Below are 23,257 nucleotides of genomic sequence, written 5' to 3'. Positions count from 1 at the left end.
GATCATCACAAGTTTCTGAGGTTTGCATTTCTAGACAAACACTTCCAGTTTGTGGCTCTTCGGCCTTGCCACAGCTCCCAGAATTTTCTTAAAGGTTCTGGGATCCCTGTTGGCGGTGCTCCGATTGCGGGGCATTGCAGTGGCGCCTTATCTGGACGACATTCTGGTTCAGGCGCCATCCTTTCAACAAGCAAGATCCCACACGGAAATGTTATCTTTCCTGTGATCTCACGGATGGAAGGTGAATTTGGAAAAGAGTTCCTTTGTTCCAACTACAAGGGCAATTTTCTTGGGAACAGAAGATTTTTGATTCCTGTCTAGCGCTTCAGTCCTCTCCTCGGCCATCAGTGGCTCAATGTATGGAGGTAATCGGTCTGATGGTAGCAGCCATGGACATCATCCTGTTTGCCCGTTTCCACCTCACCGTTTCTACCTCATACCTCCTTCAGTTATGCATGCTCAGGCAGTGGATCGGAGATTATGCGGATCTGTCTCCACAAATACATCTGGAGCAGGAGACAAGGGATTCTCTTCTTTGGTGGTTGTCTCAGGAACATTTCTCCCAGGGAACCTGCTTTCGCAGACCCACCTGGGTGGTTGTGACAACGGACGCCAGCCTACTGGGATGGGGAGCAGTCTGGGGCTCTCTAAAGGCTCAGGGGACATGGACTCAGTCGGAGTCTGTTTTACCTATAAACATTCTGGAGCTGAGAGCAATCTTCAATGCTCTTCTGGCCTGGCCTCAGTTAGCCTCGGTTTATCAGGTTCCAGTCGGACAACATAACTTCAGTGGCTTACATCAACCATCAAGGGGGAACTCAAGAGTTCCTTGGCCATGGTAGAGGTAGCCAAGATAATTCAGTGGGTGGAGTCCCACAACTGCTACCTATTGACGATTCACATCCCAGGAGTGGACAACTGGGTGGCGGATTTTCTGAGCAAACAGACCTTTCACCCGGGGGAGTGGGAACTCCATCCGGAATTGTTTTCCAGCTTAATTCTCAAATGGAGACAGCCGGAGCTGTCCATACCAAGCTTCCAAGGTACGGGTCGTGGTCAAGGGATCCTCAGGCGGTAATGATAGACGTTCTGGCGGTACCTTGGAATTTCAGTCTTGCATACCTATTTCCCCCGTTCGCTCTCCTCCCTCGAGTCATTGTTTGAATCAAACAGGTGAGGGTGTTGGTGATCCTCATAGCACCGGCATTGCCTCACAGGATCTGGTATGCAGACCTGGTGGAGACGTCATCTCGTCCACCTTGAAGACTTCCATTGAGAAAGGACCTTCTACTTCAGGGGCCCTTCCTTCATCCAAATCTAGTTTCTCTGAAGCTGACTGCTTGGAGATTGAATGCTTAATTTTATCTAGGCATGGATTTTCAGAGTCAATCATTAAGACCATGATTCAGGCTTGTAAGCCTGTGACTAGAAAGATTTACCATAAGATATGGCGTAAATATCTACATTGGTGTGAGTCCAAAGGCTACTCTTGGAGTAGAGTTCGGATTCCTAGAATTTTGTCTTTTTCTCCAAGAGGGCTTGGAGAAGGGTTTATCGGCAATCTCCCTAAAGGGTCAAATATCTGCCTTGTCTATTTTGTTACATAAACGTCTGTCGGATGTACCAGACGTGCAATCGTTCTGTCAGGCCTTGGTCAGAATCAGGCCTGTGTTTAAACCGGTTACTCCTCCTTGGAGTCTTAATCTAGTTCTTCAACAGGCTCCTTTTGAGCCTATTCATTCCTTAGATATTAAAGGGACAGTCTAGGCCAAAATAAACTTTCATGATTCGGATAGAGCATGTAATTTTAAACAATTTTCCAATTTACTTTTATCACCAATTTTTCTTTGTTCTCTTGGTATTCTTAGTTGAAAGCTTAACCTAAGAGGTTCATATGCTAATTTCTTAGACCTTGAAGCCCACCTCTTTTCAGATTGCATTTTAACAGTTTTTCACCACTAGAGGGTGTTAGTTCACGTATTTCATATAGATAACACTGTGCTCGTGCACGTGAAGTTATCTGGGAGCAGGCACTGATTGGCTAGACTGCAAGTCTGTCAAAATAACTGAAAAAAGGGTCAGTTTGCAGAGGCTTAGATACAAGGTAATCAGAGGTTAAAAGTATATTATTATAACTGTGTTGGTTATGCAAAACTGGGGAATGGGTAATAAAGGGATTATCTATCTTTTAAAACAATAAACATTCTGGTGTAGACTGTCCCTTTAAGTTGTTATCTTGGAAGGTTTTGTTTCTTGTTGCTATTTCTTCTGCTCGTAGAGTTTCAGAGCTCTCGGCATTACAGTATGAGCCTCCTTACCTTATTTTTCATTCGGATAAGGTAGTTTTGCTTACTAAGTTAGGGTTTCTCCCTAAAGTGGTTTCAGATCAGAACATTAATCAGGAGATTGTTGTTCCTTCCTTGTGTCCTAACCCTTCTTCTCAGAAGGAACGTCTGCTGCACAATCTGGACGTGGTGCGTGCATTGAAATTCTATTTGCAGGTGACTAAGGTTTTTCGTCAGTCTTCTGCTTTGTGTTTTTTTTTTCTGGAAAACGTAAGGGACATAAAGCTACGGCTACTTCTCTTTCTTTGTGGCTGAAGAGTATCATTCGCTTGGCCTATGAAACTGCTGGACAGCAGCCTCCTGAGAGAGTTACGGCTGTTTCCTCTTCCTTGGCATTCAAAAATGAAGCTTCTGTGAAACAGATTTGCAAGGCTGCAACTTGGTCCTCTCTTCCTCTCTTCACACTTTTTCGAAATTCTATAAATTTGTTATACTTTTGCCTCGGCTGAGGCTTCCTTTGGGAGAAAGGTTCTTCAAGCAGTGGTGACTTCCGTTTAGGTTCCCTGTCTTGTCCCTCCCTGTCATCTGTGTCCTCTAGCTTGGGTATTAATTCCCAATAGTAATTAGATGATCTGTGGACTCACCGTGTCATTAGAAAGAAAACAAAATGTATTTCTTTCTTGACATGGTGAGTGTACGGCCCACCCTGTTTTTCTAAGACAGGTTTTTGTCACGTTATCAACCTCAGTCACCTCTGCACCTTGTTGCTTCCTTTCTCTCCTTGTCTTCGGTCGAATGACTGGGGTTAGAGGGAAGGGAGGTGATATTTAACAGATTTGCTGTGGTGCTCTTTGCCGCCTCCTGCTAGGCAGAAGTGATATTCCCAATAGTAATTAGATGATCCGTGGACTCACTGTGTCAAGAAAGAAATACATTTATCAGGTAAGGATACATTTTTGTTTTTAAGGTTTATTTGTGGGATACATCTTTTTTAAAGACACATTTGTTTTTTATGCAAGATATATACCTCATAACTATTTTTATGAGGTAGACGAATGTGAGTGTGAATTTGTGAAACCTCCATTTAAAATAAAGTACTGTTTTTTTGTAATACACTTATTTTGATTAACAGGCTAGAGCGCATCTACACAGGGATTTTTAGGCTATTGCTGAGAACCCTTTTTATTTGTAGACTTTGACAATAGTCAGTTTTGATGTCAAGAATATGTCCATTGCTGTTTTATTAAGGAGAGTTTTATAGTTTAAAGGGACACTCAATCAAAATTAAACTTTCATTATTCAGATAGAGTATGCAGTTTTAAACAACTTTCTAATTTTCTTCCATTAACAAAATGTGCACATTCTTTTTATATTTAAAAATTATTTTTTTGGAGTCACCACCAGCTCCTACTGAGCATGTGCAAGAATAAGTGTGTATGCATTTGTGAATGGCTGATGGCTGTCACATGGTACGTGTATGCATTTGTGAATAGCTGATGGCTGTCACATGGTACAGGGGGAGTGGAAAACGACATAACTTTTAAAATTGTCCGAAGAAAAATCTACTACTCATTTGAACTTCAGACTAAGTGCTATTGCATTGTGTTGTTATCTTGCATTTGTTGATTATGCAAATCTACTGTGTTGACTGGTCCTTTAAATCTTGGTCAGCTGATATGGTCTCTAAGAATAGACTATTATCGGTCCCTTTTGAAGGTAAGATGCTTTTTGGATCAGAATTTGATTTTATTATCAAAACTGTCACTAGGGGAAAAGGGGCTTATCTACCTCTGGACAAAAAGTCTAAGGGGACGTTCAAACAAACAAATCGTATTTGTTCCTTTTGCTCCACTAGAGATCAAAAGTCCCCATCCAACCAGAAGTCTGAATGCTCTAAGCCTTCCTGGAAATCTAGATCTTCTTGGTCTAAGAAGAAACAGACGAAAAAGCCCAATTCAAATCTGAAATCTGCACCCTGTTCAGAAGATTTTCTGGTAGGGAGCAAATTGATTTGGTTTCAGAAGGCCTGGTCTCTATCAGTTCAGGATCGCTGGGTTCTCAGTATTATATCGCATAGGGTTTATCGCACAGGCTTTCGCACCAGGCATCCATGGAAACAGTTTAATCTTTCTCACGTTCCAAAGGATCAAGCAAAGGTTGCTGCCATTGTGCTCAAGACTTAGAGGACATGGGAGTGATCACACCTGTTCCAAACTCTCAACAGGGACATGGTTTCAATTCCAACCTCTTCATTGTCCCAAAGGAGGAAGGCATTTGCCGTCCTATCCTGCACCTAAAGACAAATTTTGTTATACCTTCTTTCAAAATGGAAACGATCAGTACCATTTTGCCTCTAGTTCAGGAAGGTCAATTTTATGACAACCATAGACTTATAGGATGCATATCTGCACATCCCAATTCACAAGGATCATTTCCAGTTTCTAAGATTTGCTTTACTCAACAAACAACTTTACCAGTTTGGTCTAGCCACATCCCCTCGCATCTTCACAATGGTATTAGGGGCTCTGTTTGCAGTGTTCAGAGCTCGGGGAATCTCCGTTGCACCTTATTTGGACGATATTTTGGTCCAAGCTCCATCTTTCTCTGGCTTCTGCTCATAACAGAATTGTATCTTTCCTTCAGGAACATGGGTGGGAAATCACAAGGGTGGTTTTATGGGAGGGAAAATATACTCTGTTAAAATGCACTTATGTCTCACAGATCCTCGCAGAACCAAACCTCAGTCTGCCTTTTTCTCCCTACAAATGGTTCATTCTCCATCTGTAGCACTATGTATGGAAGTAGTGGGTCTTATGGTAGCAGCATCAGACACAGTACCTTTTTCATCGCTTTTATCTTCGTTATCTCCAATTGTCTATGCTTCACCAGTGGTCAAAAGATTGTTTCCATCTGGAACAGCAGATAAAGCTTAGTTTTTCAGTCAAAAAGTCCCTCATGGTGGAGGGAAAGTCCCTATTTGACCCTCCAGAGCTTCTTTTCTTCTTCCTATCTGGCCCGTAGTCACTATAGACTCCAGTCAGATAGGTTGGTGCACTGTTTGGGGGTTCTGGAGGGTGCAGAGAGTATGGTCCCCTCTGGAGGTGAGGTTACCTATCAACATCCTAGAACTTTGTGAAATTCTTCTGGCCCTTCAATCTTGGCCCCTTCTCAAACAGGAAAAATGGATTTGATTCCTATCAGACAACCTCGTGACAAACATCAATTATCAGAGGTGGACTCTAAGTCCCTTAGCTATACAATAGGTATCTCACATTCTGTCTTGGGCAGAGGAAAACCACTGTACCCTATTGGCCTTTCACATTCCCGGAGTGAACAATTGGGAAGCAGATTACCTAAGTTGTCAGTCCGTCCATCCAGGAGAATTGGTCTCTTCATCAGGAAATTTTTGATTAATTCTTCCTGAGGTGGGGTCTTCCAGAAGTAGATTTAATGATGTTTAAATTAAAGTGCAAAGTTTTGGTTTATTGCACCAGGTCTTGAGATCCAAGAGCTCACATAAGATGCTCTAGTCTGTCCTTGGAACTTTCATCTGGCCTATCTATTTCCTCTTTTTTCCAACAGTCATTGCCAAAATCAAATTCTCATAGCTCCGGCATGGCCCCATAGAACTTGGTATGTGGACCTAATACAGATGTCATCCCTTCCTCCCTGGGCTCTACACCTAAGAAAATATCTGCTTTCTCAAGGACCTTTGTATTATCCGGATCTCAAATCTCTGAATTTGACGGCGTGGAGGTTGAATGCCTAGATCTCAAAAATAGAGGTTCCTCAGATTCTGTTATTTCTTCTTTACTGTAAGCCAGAAAGCCTGTCATGCAGAGAATTTATCATAAGATCTGGAAAGCTTACTTTCTTTGGTGTTCTTCTAGATGGTTCTCTTAGAATCACCAGAATTATTCAGTTTCTTCAAAAGCTGGCTAAGTTGCTTGATGTTTAAACTTTTCTTCAAGCCTTGGTGAGAATTCACCCTTTTATTAGGCCCATTTCTCCCCCCTTGGAATTTGAATCTGGTTCTTTCTGTTTTGCAAGGTCCCCCCTTTGAACCTATACATTCTCTGGACCTAAAGTTATTATCATGGAAGGTTCTTTTCTAGCCATTTCTTCCTATAGAAGAGTTCCTGATTTATCAGCTCTGTCTTCTGATCATCTTGTTTTTTTAATTTTTCTTCAGGATAAAGCGGTTCTCCGGACAAAATATGATTTTCTTCCAACGGTAGAGTCTTCAGAAAATATTAATCAGGATATTGTTGTTCCTTCTTTGTGCCCAAATCCTCTAAGGAACGCCTACTACACAATTTGGATGTGGTCAGGGCATTACAATTTTATCTTCAGGCTAATAAAGATTTTAGATATTTCTAGCTTATTTGTCCACTTTTCAGGTTCTAGAAAGGGTCAAAAAGCTACAGCGGTGGCCTTGGTATCATGGCTGAAGTAGACTATTCGTAAAGGCTTATTTGGTTGTGCGAAAACTGCCTCCAAAAAGAGTAACTGTTCATTCTACTTGGTCTGTACTTGGGCCTTCAAAAATGACACCTCCTTGGAACAGATTTGCAAGGCGGCAACTTGGTCTTCTCTTCTTACCTTTTCTAAATTTTACCATTTTGATATTTATGCTTCTTCCAAAGCTGCTTTTGTCAGGGAAGTCCTCCAGGCCGCAGTGTCTGGCAAATAGGAACTGTCATTATTTTCTCTCACCCGTCCTTAAAATGGACTCTTGGTTTGTTTATTGTATCCCACATGTTGCGTACACCTATGGAATTTATATGATGAGAGATTTATAGTACCCGACTGCGTTTTTCTATTTGGGCGACAGTTCTTATTTGCACCTCTTAACCTTGCTTTCTGTCTTTCCTACCATTTTTGTCTCTCTGCTCTGCTATACGTAAACTGAGTGGGGAGAGGAGGTGAGAGGGATTAAAGTTCTTGTGAGGGTTCTTGACCTCCTCCTAGTGGCAAGAAATATCCACGTTATGGACACCTATGGACTCTCATCATCCCGAAAGAAAGAAATTTTATCGGTAAGTTTTAAATTTAGGAGCCATCAAGTATATTGAGGAGCTAACTACACACATTTTAGGAACTGAACACTGGTGTTTTTACATAAATATATGTAGAATAATCCAACATGTTAGGACACATTTGTTACAACCTTGCATGATAATATTTTGCTTTAACGGTGCTTGTTTTTTTGTGTGTAAACACGCAGTAGAAAATAAATTCTTGACATATCACCTTTTAAATGGGATCATGGGAAATGTGTTTCAGCAAGTCTGTTTTTAGGATCACAATAATGTAAGTTTTTAAAAGTTGTTCCTCTTCTAAAATCATCTGGATTTTACATGGAAATACTATTTATATATGTTTTAGAAATGTTTTAAGCAAAATGGGAAAAAAAGGTTTTGTGTTTTTTTTCTTCTTCTTCAGAGTCATTTTTTCACAGTTGTCTTTAAGAGATTTCTAAGAATTTTAATCATAACAAATTACAAAAATCTTTAAAAATAAAAGTGTATTTCTTTCATGTAATTAACAAGAGTCCATGAGCTAGTGACGTATGGGATATACATTCCTACCAGGAGGGGCAAAGTTTCCCAAACCTTAAAATGCCTATAAATACACCCCTCACCACACCCACAAATCAGTTTTACAAACTTTGCCTCCAAGGGAGGTGGTGAAGTAAGTTTGTGCTAGATTCTACGTTGATATGCGCTCCGCAGCAAGTTGGAGCCCGGTTTTCCTCTCAGCGTGCAGTGAATGTCAGAGGGATGTGAAGAGAGTATTGCCTATTGAATGCAGTGATCTCCTTCTACGGGGTCTATTTCATAAGGTTCTCTGTTATCGGTCGTAGAGATTCATCTCTTACCTCCCTTTTCAGATCGACGATATACTCTTATATTTACCATTTCCTCTACTGATTCTCGTTTCAGTACTGGTTTGGCTTTCTACAAACATGTAGATGAGTGTCCTGGGGTAAGTAAGTCTTATTTTCTGTGACACTCTAAGCTATGGTTGGGCACTTTATTTATAAAGTTCTAAATATATGTATTCAAACATTTATTTGCCTTGACTCAGAATGTTCAACTTTCCTTATTTCCAGACAGTCAGTTTCATATTTGGGATTATGCATTGAATTATCATATTTTTCTTACCTCAAAAATTTGACTTTTTTCCCTGTGGGCTGTTAGGCTCGCGGGGGCTAAAAATGCTTCATTTTATTGCGTCATTCTTGGCGCGGACTTTTTTGGCGCAAAAATTCTTTTCCGTTTCCGGCGTCATACGTGTCGCCGGAAGTTGCGTCATTTTTTGACGTTATTTTGCGCCAAAAATGTCGGCGTTCCGGATGTGGCGTCATTTTTGGCGCCAAAAGCATTTAGGCGCCAAATAATGTGGGCGTCTTATTTGGCGCTAAAAAATATGGGCGTCGCTTTTGTCTCCACATTATTTCAGTCTCATTTTTCATTTGCTTCTGGTTGCTAGAAGCTTGATGTCTGGCATTTTTTCCCATTCCTGAAACTGTCTTATAAGGAATTTGATCTATTTTGCTTTATATGTTGTTTTTTCTCTTACATATTGCAAGATGTCTCACGTTGCATCTGAGCCAGAAGATACTACAGGAAAACCACTGCCTGCTGGATCTACCAAAGCTAAGTGTATCTGCTGTAAACTTTTGGTAGCTATTCCTCCAGCTGTTGTTTGTAATAATTGTCATGACAAACTTGTTAAAGCAGATAATATTTCCTTTAGTGATGTACCATTGCCTGTTGCAGTTCCCTCAACATCTAAGGTGCAGAATGTTCCTGATAACATAAGAGATTTTGTTTCTGAATCCATAAAGAAGGCTTTGTCTGTTATTTCTCCTTCTAGTAAACGTAAAAAGTCTTTTAAATCTTCTCTCTCTACAGATGAATTTTTAAATGAACACCATCATTCTGATTCTTTGGACTCTTCTGGTTCAGAGGATTCTATCTCAGAGATTGATGCTGATAAATCTTCATATTTATTTAAGATGGAATTTATTCGCTCTTTACTTAAAGAAGTACTAATTGCTTTAGAAATAGAGGATTCTAGTCCTCTTGATACTAATTCTATACGTTTGGATAAGGTTTTTAAAGCTCCTGCGGTTATTCCAGAAGTCTTTCCTGTTCCTAATGCTATTTCTGCAGTAATTTCCAAGGAATGGGATAAATTGGGTAATTCATTTACTCCTTCTAAACGTTTTTAAGCAATTATATCCTGTTCCGCCTGACAGGTTAGAATTTTGGGACAAAATCCCTAAAGTTGATGGGGCTATTTCTACCCTTGCTAAACGTACTACCATTCCTACGTCAGATGGTACCTCGTTTAAGGATCCTTTAGATAGAAAAATTGAATCTTTTCTAAGAAAAGCTTATCTATGTTCAGGTAATCTTCTTAGACCTGCTATATCATTGGCTGATGTTGCTGCAGCTTCAACTTTTTGGTTGGAAACTCTAGCGCAACAAGTAACAAATCGTGATTCTCATGATATTATTATTCTTCTCCAGCATGCTAATAATTTCATCTGTGATGCCATTTTTGATATTATTAGAGTTGATGTTAGGTTTATGTCTCTGGCTATCTTAGCCAGAAGAGCTTTATGGCTTAAGACCTGGAATGCTGATATGGCTTCTAAATCAACTCTACTTTCCATTTCTTTCCAGGGAAACAAATTATTTGGTTCTCAGTTGGATTCTATTATTTCAACTGTTACTGGTGGGAAAGGAACTTTTTTACCACAGGATAAAAAGTCTAAAGGTAAAAACAGGGCTAACAATCGTTTTCGTTCCTTTCGTTTCAACAAAGAACAAAAGCCTGATCCTTCATCCTCAGGAGCAGTTTCAGTTTGGAAACCATCTCCAGTCTGGAATAAATCCAAGCCTGCTAGAAAGGCAAAGCCTGCTTCTAAGTTCACATGAAGGTACGGCCCTCATTCCAGTTCAGCTGGTAGGGGGCAGGTTACGTTTTTTCAAAGAAATTTGGATCAATTCTGTTCACAATCTTTGGATTCAGAACATTGTTTCAGAAGGGTACAGAATTGGTTTCAAGATGAGACCTCCTGCAAAGAGATTTTTTCTTTCCCGTGTCCCAGTAAATCCAGTGAAAGCTCAAGCATTTCTGAATTGTGTTTCAGATCTAGAGTTGGCTGGAGTAATTATGCCAGTTCCAGTTCCGGAACAGGGGATGGGGTTTTATTCAAATCTCTTCATTGTACCAAAGAAGGAGAATTCCTTCAGACCAGTTCTGGATCTAAAATTATTGAATCGTTTTGTAAGGATACCAACGTTCAAGATGGTAACTGTAAGGACTATATTGCCTTTTGTTCAGCAAGGGAATTATATGTCCACAATAGATTTACAGGATGCATATCTGCATATTCCGATTCATCCAGATCATTATCAGTTCCTGAGATTCTCTTTTCTAGACAAGCATTACCAATTTGTGGCTCTACCGTTTGGCCTTGCTACAGCTCCAAGAATTTTCACAAAGATTCTCGGTGCCCTTCTGTCTGTAATCAGAGAACAGGGTATTGTGGTATTTCCTTATTTGGACGATATCTTGGTACTTGCTCAGTCTTTACATTTAGCAGAGTCTCATACGAATCGACTTGTGTTGTTTCTTCAAGATCATGGTTGGAGGATCAATTTACCAAAAAGTTCTTTGATTCCTCAAACAAGGGTAACCTTTCTGGGTTTCCAGATAGATTCAGTGTCCATGACTCTGTCTTTAACAGACAAGAGACGTCTAAAATTGATTACAGCTTGTCGAAACCTTCAGTCTCAATCATTCCCTTCGGTAGCCTTATGCATGGAAATTCTAGGTCTTATGACTGCTGCATCGGACGCGATCCCCTTTGCTCGTTTTCACATGCGACCTCTTCTGCTCTGTATGCTGAACCAATGGTGCAGGGATTACACGAAGATATATCAATTAATATCTTTAAAACCGATTGTTCGACACTCTCTAACGTGGTGGACAGATCACCTTCGTTTAATTCAGGGGGCTTCTTTTGTTCTTCCGACCTGGACTGTAATTTCAACAGATGCAAGTCTCACAGGTTGGGGAGCTGTGTGGGGATCTCTGACGGCACAAGGAGTTTGGGAATCTCAGGAGGTGAGATTACCGATCAATATCTTGGAACTCCGTGCAGTTTTCAGAGCTCTTCAGTTTTGGCCTCTTCTGAAGAGAGAATCGTTCATTTGTTTTCAGACAGACAATGTCACAACTGTGGCATACATCAATCATCAAGGAGGGACTCACAGTCCTCTGGCTATGAAAGAAGTATCTCGAATTTTGGTTTGGGCGGAATCCAGCTCCTGTCTAATCTCTGCGGTTCATATCCCAGGTGTAGACAATTGGGAAGCGGATTATCTCAGTCGCCAAACGTTGCATCCGGGCGAATGGTCTCTTCACCCAGAGGTATTTCTTCAGATTGTTCAAATGTGGGGGCTCCCAGAGATAGATCTGATGGCCTCTCATCTAAACAAGAAACTTCCCAGGTATCTGTCCAGATCCCGGGATCCTCAGGCGGAGGCAGTGGATGCATTATCACTTCCTTGGAAGTATCGTCCTGCCTATATCTTTCCGCCTCTAGTTCTTCTTCCAAGAGTAATCTCCAAGATTCTGAGGGAATGCTCGTTTGTTCTGCTAATAGCTCCGGCATGGCCTCACAGGTTTTGGTATGCGGATCTTGTCCGGATGGCATCTTGCCAACCATGGACTCTTCCGTTAAGACCAGACCTTCTGTCACAAGGTCCTTTTTTCCATCCGGATCTGAAATCCTTAAATTTAAAGGTATGGAGATTGAACGCTTGATTCTTGGTCAAAGAGGTTTCTCTGACTCCGTGATTAATACTATGTTACAGGCTCGTAAATCTGTATCTCGAGAGATATATTATAGAGTCTGGAAGACTTATATTTCTTGGTGTCTTTCTCATCATTTTTCTTGGCATTCTTTTAGAATACCGAGAATTTTACAGTTTCTTCAGGATGGTTTAGATAAGGGTTTGTCCGCAAGTTCTTTGAAAGGACAAATCTCCGCTCTTTCTGTTCTTTTTCACAGAAAGATTGCTATTCTTCCTGATATTCATTGTTTTGTACAAGCTTTGGTTCGTATAAAACCTGTCATTAAGTCAATTTCTCCTCCTTGGAGTTTGAATTTGGTTCTGGGAGCTCTTCAAGCTCCTCCGTTTGAACCTATGCATTCATTGGACATTAAATTACTTTCTTGGAAAGTTTTGTTCCTTTTGGCCATCTCTTCTGCTAGAAGAGTTTCTGAATTATCTGCTCTTTCTTGTGAGTCTCCTTTTCTGATTTTTCATCAGGATAAGGCGGTGTTGCGAACTTCTTTTGAATTTTTACCTAAAGTTGTGAATTCCAACAACATTAGTAGAGAAATTGTGGTTCCTTCATTATGTCCTAATCCTAAGAATTCTAAGGAGAAATCGTTGCATTCTTTGGATGTTGTTAGAGCTTTGAAATATTATGTTGAAGCTACGAAATCTTTCCGTAAGACTTCTAGTCTATTTGTTATCTTTTCCGGTTCTAGGAAAGGCCAGAAAGCTTCTGCCATTTCTTTGGCATCTTGGTTGAAATCTTTAATTCATCTTGCCTATGTTGAGTCGGGTAAAATTCCGCCTCAGAGAATTACAGCTCATTCTACTAGGTCAGTATCTACTTCCTGGGCGTTTAGGAATGAAGCTTCGGTTGACCAGATCTGCAAAGCAGCAACTTGGTCCTCTTTGCATACTTTTACTAAATTCTACCATTTTGATGTATTTTCTTCTTCTGAAGCAGTTTTTGGTAGAAAAGTTCTTCAGGCAGCGGTTTCAGTTTGAATCTTCTGCTTATGTTTTTTGTTAAACTTTATTTTGGGTGTGGATTATTTTCAGCAGGAATTGGCTGTCTTTATTTTATCCCTCCCTCTCTAGTGACTCTTGTGTGGAAAGATCCACATCTTGGGTAGTCATTATCCCATACGTCACTAGCTCATGGACTCTTGTTAATTACATGAAAGAAAACATAATTTATGTAAGAACTTACCTGATAAATTCATTTCTTTCATATTAACAAGAGTCCATGAGGCCCACCCTTTTTTGTGGTGGTTATGATTTTTTTGTATAAAGCACAATTATTCCAATTCCTTATTTTATATGCTTCGCACTTTTTTTCTTATCACCCCACTTCTTGGCTATTCGTTAAACTGATTTGTGGGTGTGGTGAGGGGTGTATTTATAGGCATTTTAAGGTTTGGGAAACTTTGCCCCTCCTGGTAGGAATGTATATCCCATACGTCACTAGCTCATGGACTCTTGTTAATATGAAAGAAATGAATTTATCAGGTAAGTTCTTACATAAATTATGTTTTTTTAAAGTATAAATTCTGTTTATACTTTAAAGGGACATGAAAGTAAAAAAAAAAAAAGAACTTTTAATGATTCAGTTTTAACAAATGTTCCCATTTTCTTCCTTGAACAAATGTACTTTGTTCTCTTAATGTCTATTGTTGAAGAGCAACACGTTTACATCTTATATACATATGTGAGTGTTTGATTAACTGGCGGCTGTCATATGAAATAAAAAATAAAAAAATGTGTTTGAAATTCAAAGTATTATTGCATTGTCTGTTTATTATGCATTTGATGATTATGCAGTTCTACATTACTTTAAGAGCACAGTAAACACCTTGTAATGACAAGACATTCCTGTTATCTTGCTATAGTATAGCATATTTGGAGGAGCCAATCTAGTCTTGAGTGTGCTGACAACAAGGCTAATCATGTTCACTAAGCATTTTCAAGTGAATTGTTTTTTTGCAGTTATCTGTTAAAGCAAAAGATTTCAAACTTTGAGGATTAGAAATTGCTCAGTTTTCATAGCTAAATTAACCAGAAAAGGGGCACAATAAATTAAAATATATTACAACTCTATTTCATTATGCATAACTAAGCATTTTAAAATAAAATCTCAAAGTGTTTACTGTCCCTTTAATTTAAAAGTAGTCCCATAAGCTGCCACAATAAAGCTGGCTTGGGAATCACCTGACCCTCTGAGGAACCAGCAATACAGTTTTAAACTCTGCAATAAACCTGACAATGACAAACATAAACATTTATGCTCAAATAATGACTTTGTATTTATTAATTAGAAGTATTTTGTATTGTTGAGCTTCCACTTTAACCAGTGTTTCTTTTGTACTTTCAGGGATGCAGCAAGAGGGGCTTTTTAGGGTGAATGGGAATGTCAAATTGGTTGAACAGTTGCGTCTTAAGTATGAGAATGGGGATCACGTTAATTTGGCTGTGGAAGGCGACGTCTGTTCAGCTGCCAGTTTGCTTAAGCTGTTTCTCCGAGAGATGCCAGGAGGCGTGATTGGAGCTGCAGTGTTGCCCAGGATTATTCAGGTTTATCAGGGTACGTGTAAAATGGTTACATTACCCATTTTGATTGAATCCCCTATAAAATGATCATTTAACTTAACACTGAATTTAATATTTTTGCAAAACACCTTTTCTAAATGTTGTCCTCTTCTATTACTATGTTAGTTAGTTTGTACTTTTTCTGCATGCTTGTTATCACATAAGTCCACCACCCTATTATGAAAGCAGGACCTTCTCATATTAAAATGCCTAACTGATCAATGAGCATTATGTATTCATTTTAGTACTTTTATTGTCTAACTATTGGAGCATAAATGTATTTAAAGTTGCCAAAGCACATTTATGGGACATGTCTCTTCTCCAAACTATTTATCCTAGTTTTTATTATACCACTAAATATTTAATAAACCCAGTTAAGCTACATTCATACACACAAACAAATGTTCACAGCACCATATGTACAGGAATACTAGAAAACCTACAAACACCTGTACAGAAAATTGACATATGTCCACCAACTGATTGTAAGGAAGTATTCTGTTACATTTTGTCTGTTGTTTCAAAACCTCAAACAATAGTAAAGTGATAGGAATGTCCAAATTAAACTTGTATTGTTAAGACAGAGAAAGTAATATTATGACACTTTTACTTTTATTTTCAAATTGACTTTGTTCTTTATCTTTTGAAAAAGAATATGTACATGTCCTACTCTACTGGGAGCTGGCTGGTTATTGGTGGCTACATACATTTTTCTCTAGTCACTTGCTCAACCAGATGTGTTCAGCTAGCTCCTAGTGGTGCATTGCTGTTCTGGAGCTGACTTTAATTATGTGTTTAATGAATTTGCAGGGGTTAAACACACAGTTGGATAAAGCAATAGTGCAATAGTAAAATGGTCTGAGTGCATATTCTTTTTACACTTTTATATCCCTTTAGAAGGAGTTAAACACTAAAAAAATGCTCGATAGAGCAATATATTCAAAGATTAGATTGAGAGTATTATGCAGATTATTTTTTTTTTAATTGTTTTGTTTAAATATTGAAAAATATTGAAATCTAGGTTTCCTTCTTTGCTGAGGCCAATTAGAAACCATTCTAGATTCTGCAACCAATTATTGTATGGACTACAGCATCTGCATTCACACTTTTAACAAAAAATTGAAAGACTACAGTTTTCAGAATTAAATTGCAGGAAATTGGGACAAAATAAATCATTAAATTGTGTACATCTTTTTTTAAATTCTATTTTATGTTGCAATCGTAGTATTTTAATTGTCGATTTAAAAAAATGCAAATGTATATTTTAGGTTTTTCTTGCCCTGTGCAAGCAACTATGACTCATTTCTTTCATGTAATTAGCAAGAGTCCATGAGCTAGTGACGTATGGGATATACATTCCTACCAGGAGGGGCAAAGTTTCCCAAACCTCAAAATGCCTATAAATACACCCCTCACCACACCCACAAATCAGTTTTACAAACGTTGCCTCCCGTGGAGGTGGTGAAGTAAGTTTGTGCTAGATTCTACGTTGATATGCGCTCCGCAGCAGGTTGGAGCCCGGTTTTCCTCTCAGCGTGCAGTGAATATCAGAGGGATGTGAAGAGAGTATTGCCTATTTGAATTCAATTATCTCCTTCTACGGGGTCTATTTCATAGGTTCTCTGTTATCGGTCGTAGAGATTCATCTCTTACCTCCCTTTTCAGATCGACGATATACTCTTATATATACCATTACCTCTACTGATTCTCGTTTCAGTACTGGTTTGGCTTTCTACTACATGTAGATGAGTGTCCTGGGGTAAGTAAGTCTTATTTTTGTGACACTCTAAGCTATGGTTGGGCACTTTTATATAAAGTTCTAAATATTTGTATTTAAACATTTATTTGCCTTGATTCAGGATGTTCAATATTCCTTATTTCAGACAGTCAGTTTCATTATTTGGGATAATGCATTTGAATAATCTATTTTTTTCTTACCTTAAAATTTGACTTTTTTCCCTGTGGGCTGTTAGGCTCGCGGGGGCTGAAAATGCTTCATTTTATTGCGTCATTCTTGGCGCAGACTTTTTTGGCGCAAAATATTTTCTTAGTTATTTCCGGCGTCATACTTGTCACCGGAAGTTGCTTCATTTTTGACGTTTTTTGCGCCAAAAGTGTCGGCGTTACCGGATGTGGCGTCATTTTTGGCGCCAAAAGCATTTAGGCGCCAAATAATGTGGGCGTCTTTTTTGGCGCTAAAAAATATGGGCGTCATTATTGTCTCCACATTATTTTAAGTCTCATTGTTTATTGCTTCTGGTTGCTAGAAGCTTGTTCACTGGCATTTTTTCCCATTCCTGAAACTGTCATTTAAGGAATTTGACCAATTTTGCTTTATATGTTGTTTTTTCTATTACATATTACAAGATGTCCCAGATTGACCCTGAGTCAGATGATACTTCTGGAAAATCGCTGCCTGATGCTGGATCTACCAAAGTTAAGTGTATTTGCTGTAAACTTATGGTATCTGTTCCTCCAGCTGTTGTTTGTAATGAATGTCATGACAAACTTGTTAATGCAGATAATATTTCCTTTAGTAATGTTACATTACCTGTTGTTGTTCCATCAACATCTAATACTCAGTGTTCCTGTTAACATAAGAGATTTTGTTTCTAAATCCATTAAGAAGGCTATGTTTGTTATCCCTCCTTCTAGTAAACGTAAAAGGTCTTTTAAAACTTCTCATTTTTCAGATGAATTTTTAAATGAACATCATCATTCTGATTCTGATAATGATTCCTCTGGTTCAGAGGATTCTGTTTCAGAGGTTGACACTGATAAATCTTCATATTTGTTCAAAATGGAATTTATTCGTTCTTTGCTTAAAGAAGTCTTAATTGCATTAGAAATAGAGGATTCTGGTCCTCTTGATACTAAATCTAAACGTTTAAATAAGATTTTTAAATCTCCTGTAGTTATTCCAGAAGTTTTTCCTGTCCCTGATGCTATTTCTGAAGTAATCTCCAGGGAATTGAATAATTTGGGTAATTAATTTACTGCTTCTAAACGTTTTAAGCAATTATATCCTGTGCCATCTGACAGATTAGAGTTTTGGGGCAAAATCCCTAAGGTTGATGGGGCTATCTCTACTCTTGCTAAGCGTACTACTATTCCTACGGCAGATAGTACTTCCTTTAAGGATCCTTTAGATAGGAAAATTGAATCCTTTCTAAGAAAAGCTTACTTATGTTCAGGTAATCTTCTTAGACCTGCTATATCTTTTAGCGGATGTTGCTGCAGCTTCAACTTTTTGGTTAGAAGCTTTAGCGCAACAAATAACAGATCATAATTCTCATAGCATTGTTAATCTTCTTCAACATGCTAATAATTTTATTTGTGATGCCATCTTTGATATCATTAGGGTTGATGTCAGGTATATGTCTCTAGCTATTTTAGCTAGAAGAGCTTTATGGCTTAAAACTTGGAATGCTGATATGTCTTCTAAGTCAACTTTACTTTCCCTTTCTTTCCAGGGTAATAAATTATTTGGTTCACAGTTGGATTCTATTATTTCAACTGTTACTGGAGGGAAAGGAACTTTTTTTACCACAGGATAAAAAATCTAAAGGTAAATTTAGGTCTAATAATCGTTTTCGTTCCTTTCGTCACAATAAGGAACAAAAGCCTGATCCTTCCCCTACAGGAGCGGTATCAGTTTGGAAACCATCTCCAGTCTGGAATAAATCCAAGCCTTTTAGAGAGCCAAAGCCAGCTCCCAAGTCCACATGAAGGTGCGGCCCTCATTCCAGCCCAGCTGGTAGGGGGCAGATTACGTTTTTTCAAAGAAATTTGGATCAATTCAATTCACAATCTTTGGATTCAGAACATTGTTTCAGAAGGGTACAGAATAGGCTTCAAGATGAGGCCTCCTGCAAGAAGATTTTTTCTTTCCCGTGTCCCAGTAAATCCAGCGAAGGCTCAAGCATTTCTGAAATGTGTTTCAGATCTAGAGTTGGCTGGAGTAATTATGCCAGTTCCAGTTCTGGAACAGGGGCTGGGGTTTTACTCAAATCTCTTCATTGTACCAAAGAAGGAGAATTCCTTCAGACCAGTTCTGGATTTAAAAATATTGAATCATTATGTAAGGATACCAACATTCAAAATGGTAACTATAAGGACTATTCTGCCTTTTGTTCAGCAAGGGCATTATATGTCCACAATAGGTTTACAGGATGCATATCTGCATATTCCGATTCATCCAGATCACTATCAGTTTCTGAGATTCTCTTTCCTAGACAAGCATTACCAGTTTGTGGCTCTGCCGTTTGGCCTAGCAACAGCTCCAAGAATTTTTTCAAAGGTTCTCGGTGCCCTTCTGTCTGTAATCAGAGAACAGGGTATTGTGGTATTTCCTTATTTGGACGATATCTTGGTACTTGCTCAGTCTTCACATTTAGCAGAATCTCATACAAATCGACTTGTATTGTTTCTTCGAGATCATGGTTGGAGGATCAATTTACCGAAAAGTTCATTGATTCCTCAGACAAGGGTAACCTTTTTAGGTTTCCAGATAGATTCAGTGTCCATGACTCTGTTTCTGACAGACAAGAGACGTCTAAAATTGGTTTCAGCTTGTCGAAACCTTCAGTCTCAATCATTCCCTTCGGTAGCCTTATGCATGGAAATTCTAGGTCTTATGACTGCTGCATCGGACGCGATCCCCTTTGCTCGTTTTCACATGCGACCTCTTCAGCTTTGTATGCTGAACCAGTGGTGCAGGGATTATACAAAGATATCTCAATTGATATCTTTAAAACCGATTGTATGACACTCTCTGACGTGGTGAACAGATCACCATCGTTTAGTTCAGGGGGCTTCTTTTGTTCTTCCAACCTGGACTGTGATTTCAACAGATGCAAGTCTTACAGGTTGGGGAGCTGTTTGGGGGTCTCTGACAGCACAAGGGGTTTGGGAATCTCAGGAGGTGAGATTACCAATCAATATTTTGGAACTCCGTGCAATTTTCAGAGCTCTTCAGTCATGGCCTCTTCTAAAGAGAGAGTCGTTCATTTGTTTTCAGACGGACAATGTCACAACTGTGGCATATATCAATCATCAAGGAGGGACTCACAGTCCTCTGGCTATGAAAGAAGTATCTCGAATACTTGTATGGGCGGAATCCAGCTCCTGTCTAATTTCTGCGGTTCATATCCCAGGTATAGACAAATGGGAAGCGGATTATCTCAGTCGCCAAACGTTACATCCGGGCGAATGGTCTCTTCACCCAGAGGTATTTCTTCAGATTGTTCAAATGTGGGGACTTCCAGAAATAGATTTGATGGCTTCTCATCTAAAAAAAATAATTTAAATAACTTCTTCCTCAAAAGAGAAAAGAAGGTTTTTAAATACCTTGGCGCTGCAAATTGCGGCTAAAACTAATGCTTGGATATAATATACTACAAGTCGAGATGCACAAAATTAAATACTTTACCTCAGTATTGGATAACAATATAAAAGTATTTATTAATACAATAAGTCTTTTAAAAAAGTCTTTTAAAAAAGACTTATTGTATTAATAAATACTTTTATATTGTTATCCAATACTGAGGTCAAGTATTTAATTTTGTGCATCTCGACTTGTAGTATATTATATCTAAGCATTAGTTTTAGCCGCAATTTGCAGCGCCAAGGTATTTAAAAACCTTCTTTTCTCTTTTGAGGAAGAAGTTATTTAAATTATTTTTTTCCGTTAACTATTTGGAGATAAGGGTTTCTCCATTTTTCCTTGGCTTACTAATTTATCTTTTCCCAGCGCAGGGTTGCACTCCTCCACTTTTTTTGGCTTCTCATCTAAACAAGAAGCTTCCCAGGTATCTGTCCAGATCCAGGGATCCTCAGGCGGAAGCAGTGGATGCATTGTCACTTCCTTGGAAGTATCATCCTGCCTATATCTTTCCGCCTCTAGTTCTAGATTCTGAAGGAATGCTCGTTTGTTCTGCTGGTGGCTCCAGCATGGCCTCACAGGTTTTGGTATGCGGATCTTGTCCGGATGGCCACTTGCCAACCGTGGACTCTTCCATTAAGACCAGACCTTCTGTCACAAGGTCCTTTTTTCCATCAGGATCTCAAATCCTTAAATTTGAAGGTATGGAGATTGAACGCTTGATTCTCAGTCAAAGAGGTTTCTCTGACTCTGTGATTAATACTATGTTACCGGCTCATAAATCTGTATCTAGGAAGATATATTATCGAGTCTGGAAGATTTACATTTCTTGGTGTCTTTCTCATCATTTTTCTTGGCATTCTTTTAGAATTCAGAGAATTTTACAGTTTCTTCAGGATGGTTTGGATAAAGGTTTGTCTGCAAGTTCCTTGAAAGGACAAATCTCTGCTCTTTCTGTTCTTTTTCACAGAAAGATTGCTAATCTTTCTGATATTCATTGTTTTGTATAAGCTTTGGTTCGTATAAAACCTGTTATTAAGTCAATTTCTCCTCCTTGGAGTTTGAATTTGGTTCTGGGGGCTCTTCAAGCTCCTCTATTTGAACCTATGCATTCACTGGACATTAAATTACTTTCTTGGAAAGTTTTGTTTATTTTGGCCATCTCTTCTGCTAGAAGAGTTTCTGAATTAGCTGCTCTTAATTGTGAGTCTCCTTTTCTGATTTTTCATCAGGATAAGGCGGTGTTGCAAACTTCTTTTAAATTTTTACCTAAGGTTGTGAATTCCAACAACATTAGTAGAGAAATTGTGGTTCCTTCATTATGTCCTAATCCTAAGAATTCTAAGGAGAGATCATTGCATTCTTTGGATGTAGTTAGAGCTTTGAAATATTATGTTGAAGCTACTAAGAATTTCCAAAAGACTTCTAGTCTTTTTGTTATCTTTTCCGGTTCTAGGAAAGGTCAGAAGGCCTCTGCCATTTCCTTGGCGTCTTGGTTGAAATCTTTAATTCATCATGCTTATGTTGAGTCGGGTAAAACTCCGCCTCAGAGGATTACAGCTCATTCTACTAGGTCAGTTTCTACTTCCTGGGCGTTTAGGAATGAAGCTTCAGTTGATCAGATTTGCAAAGCAGCAACTTGGTCTTCTTTGCATACTTTTACTAAATTCTACCATTTTGATGTGTTTTCTTCTTCTGAAGCAGTTTTTGGTAGAAAAGTTCTTCAGGCAGCTGTTTCAGTTTGATTCTTCTGCTTATAATTTCAGTTTTTTTTCATTATAAGATTTAAACTTTATTTTGGGTGTGGATTATTTTCAGCGGAATTGGCTGTCTTTATTTTTTCCCTCCCTCTCTAGTGACTCTTGCGTGGAAGATCCACATCTTGGGTATTCTTTATCCCATACGTCACTAGCTCATGGACTCTTGCTAATTACATGAAAGAAAACATAATTTATGTAAGAACTTACCTGATAAATTCATTTCTTTCATATTAGCAAGAGTCCATGAGGCCCACCCTTTTTGTGGTGGTTATAATTTTTTTGTATAAAGCACAATTATTCCAATTCCTTATTTTTTATGCTTTCGCACTTTTTGTCTTATCGCCCCACTTCTTGGCTATGCGTTAAACTGATTTGTGGGTGTGGTGAGGGGTGTATTTATAGGCATTTTGAGGTTTGGGAAACTTTGCCCCTCCTGATAGGAATGTATATCCCATACATCACTAGCTCATGGACTCTTGCTAATATGAAAGAAATGAATTTATCAGGTAAGTTCTTACATAAATTATGTTTTTTAATAATGTCTAATGATTCCATTTGATTTGTATGCCAATCAAAGACCACAAAACTAATTGTTCTTTCATCCTCAACTGCCCCATTCTATTGATAAAAATAAAAGGCATGTGTCTTTGTACTAGTTTTGTAAATCTATGTAGAATATATACAATACATTTAAATAGAAACTTTCCTATGTAAAATATAAGATAAGGAAGCAAGTGTGTGTACACAAAGTGATAACAATGAGATATGATATTATAACAAGTAATTGAAAATACATTAATATAAAAACAATTTTACAGTGTACCTTTAAACAAAATGGATTTTTCAGGCTAGTATGGTTTGTCTTCTTCTATGGTTACTTTGCCTAATATTTCCTGTTATGATCATTATACTATGACACAGTGAAAGATCTGGTTGTGCAAATATTTACTGATTACATAAGGTCTTTGAACAAGATGCAGCTGAGGAAAATAAAGAAATATGCTAAAGATGATTTGCTGGAACAGATACAATAATCACTTTTTACACAGGAATCATATTTGTCTGGAAAACTAATGCTCAATACATAGAGAGAACAATGAAAAATTATCATGTTAATACTTAACTATCCTGCACCCCACTGGGAGTGTAATTTATCTGCTGGCTGTGTTTACTTAGGCTATTCAATAGCTGAGTCTCCAGTATCAAAACTTTCAGTATAGGTTGTGATACCACAAGCTAAATCAGCTATTTCAAAGGCCAAAATAGGGGTAAAGGAGCTACTTGTAAACAATTTAATACACTCCAGCAGGTAAAATGGATCATTGGGAACAATTTTAAATGGGAGAATGTTTTTGGGTGAACTGTCCCTTTAAAGCA

The 23,257-nt window shown here is 38.5% G+C and overlaps 1 protein-coding gene across 6 annotated transcripts in view; it reads left to right on the top strand.

Moving 5' to 3' along the window:
- Positions 1-23,257, top strand: part of FAM13A (family with sequence similarity 13 member A) — a 775,968-nt gene that overhangs the window by 109,488 nt on the left and 643,223 nt on the right. For all 6 annotated transcript variants that reach the window (XM_053703428.1, XM_053703423.1, XM_053703425.1 and 3 more), the window contains one exon: positions 14,523-14,732. In XM_053703428.1, coding sequence (XP_053559403.1) covers positions 14,523-14,732 — 210 coding nt within the window. The remainder of the gene's footprint in view (positions 1-14,522; positions 14,733-23,257) is intronic.

Source organism: Bombina bombina, chromosome 2 (genome assembly GCF_027579735.1).
Source record: "Bombina bombina isolate aBomBom1 chromosome 2, aBomBom1.pri, whole genome shotgun sequence".
Taxonomy (NCBI): Eukaryota; Metazoa; Chordata; class Amphibia; order Anura; family Bombinatoridae; genus Bombina; species Bombina bombina.
Note: the sequence above shows the minus strand (reverse complement) of the source record. Positions and strands in the feature narration are given on the sequence as shown.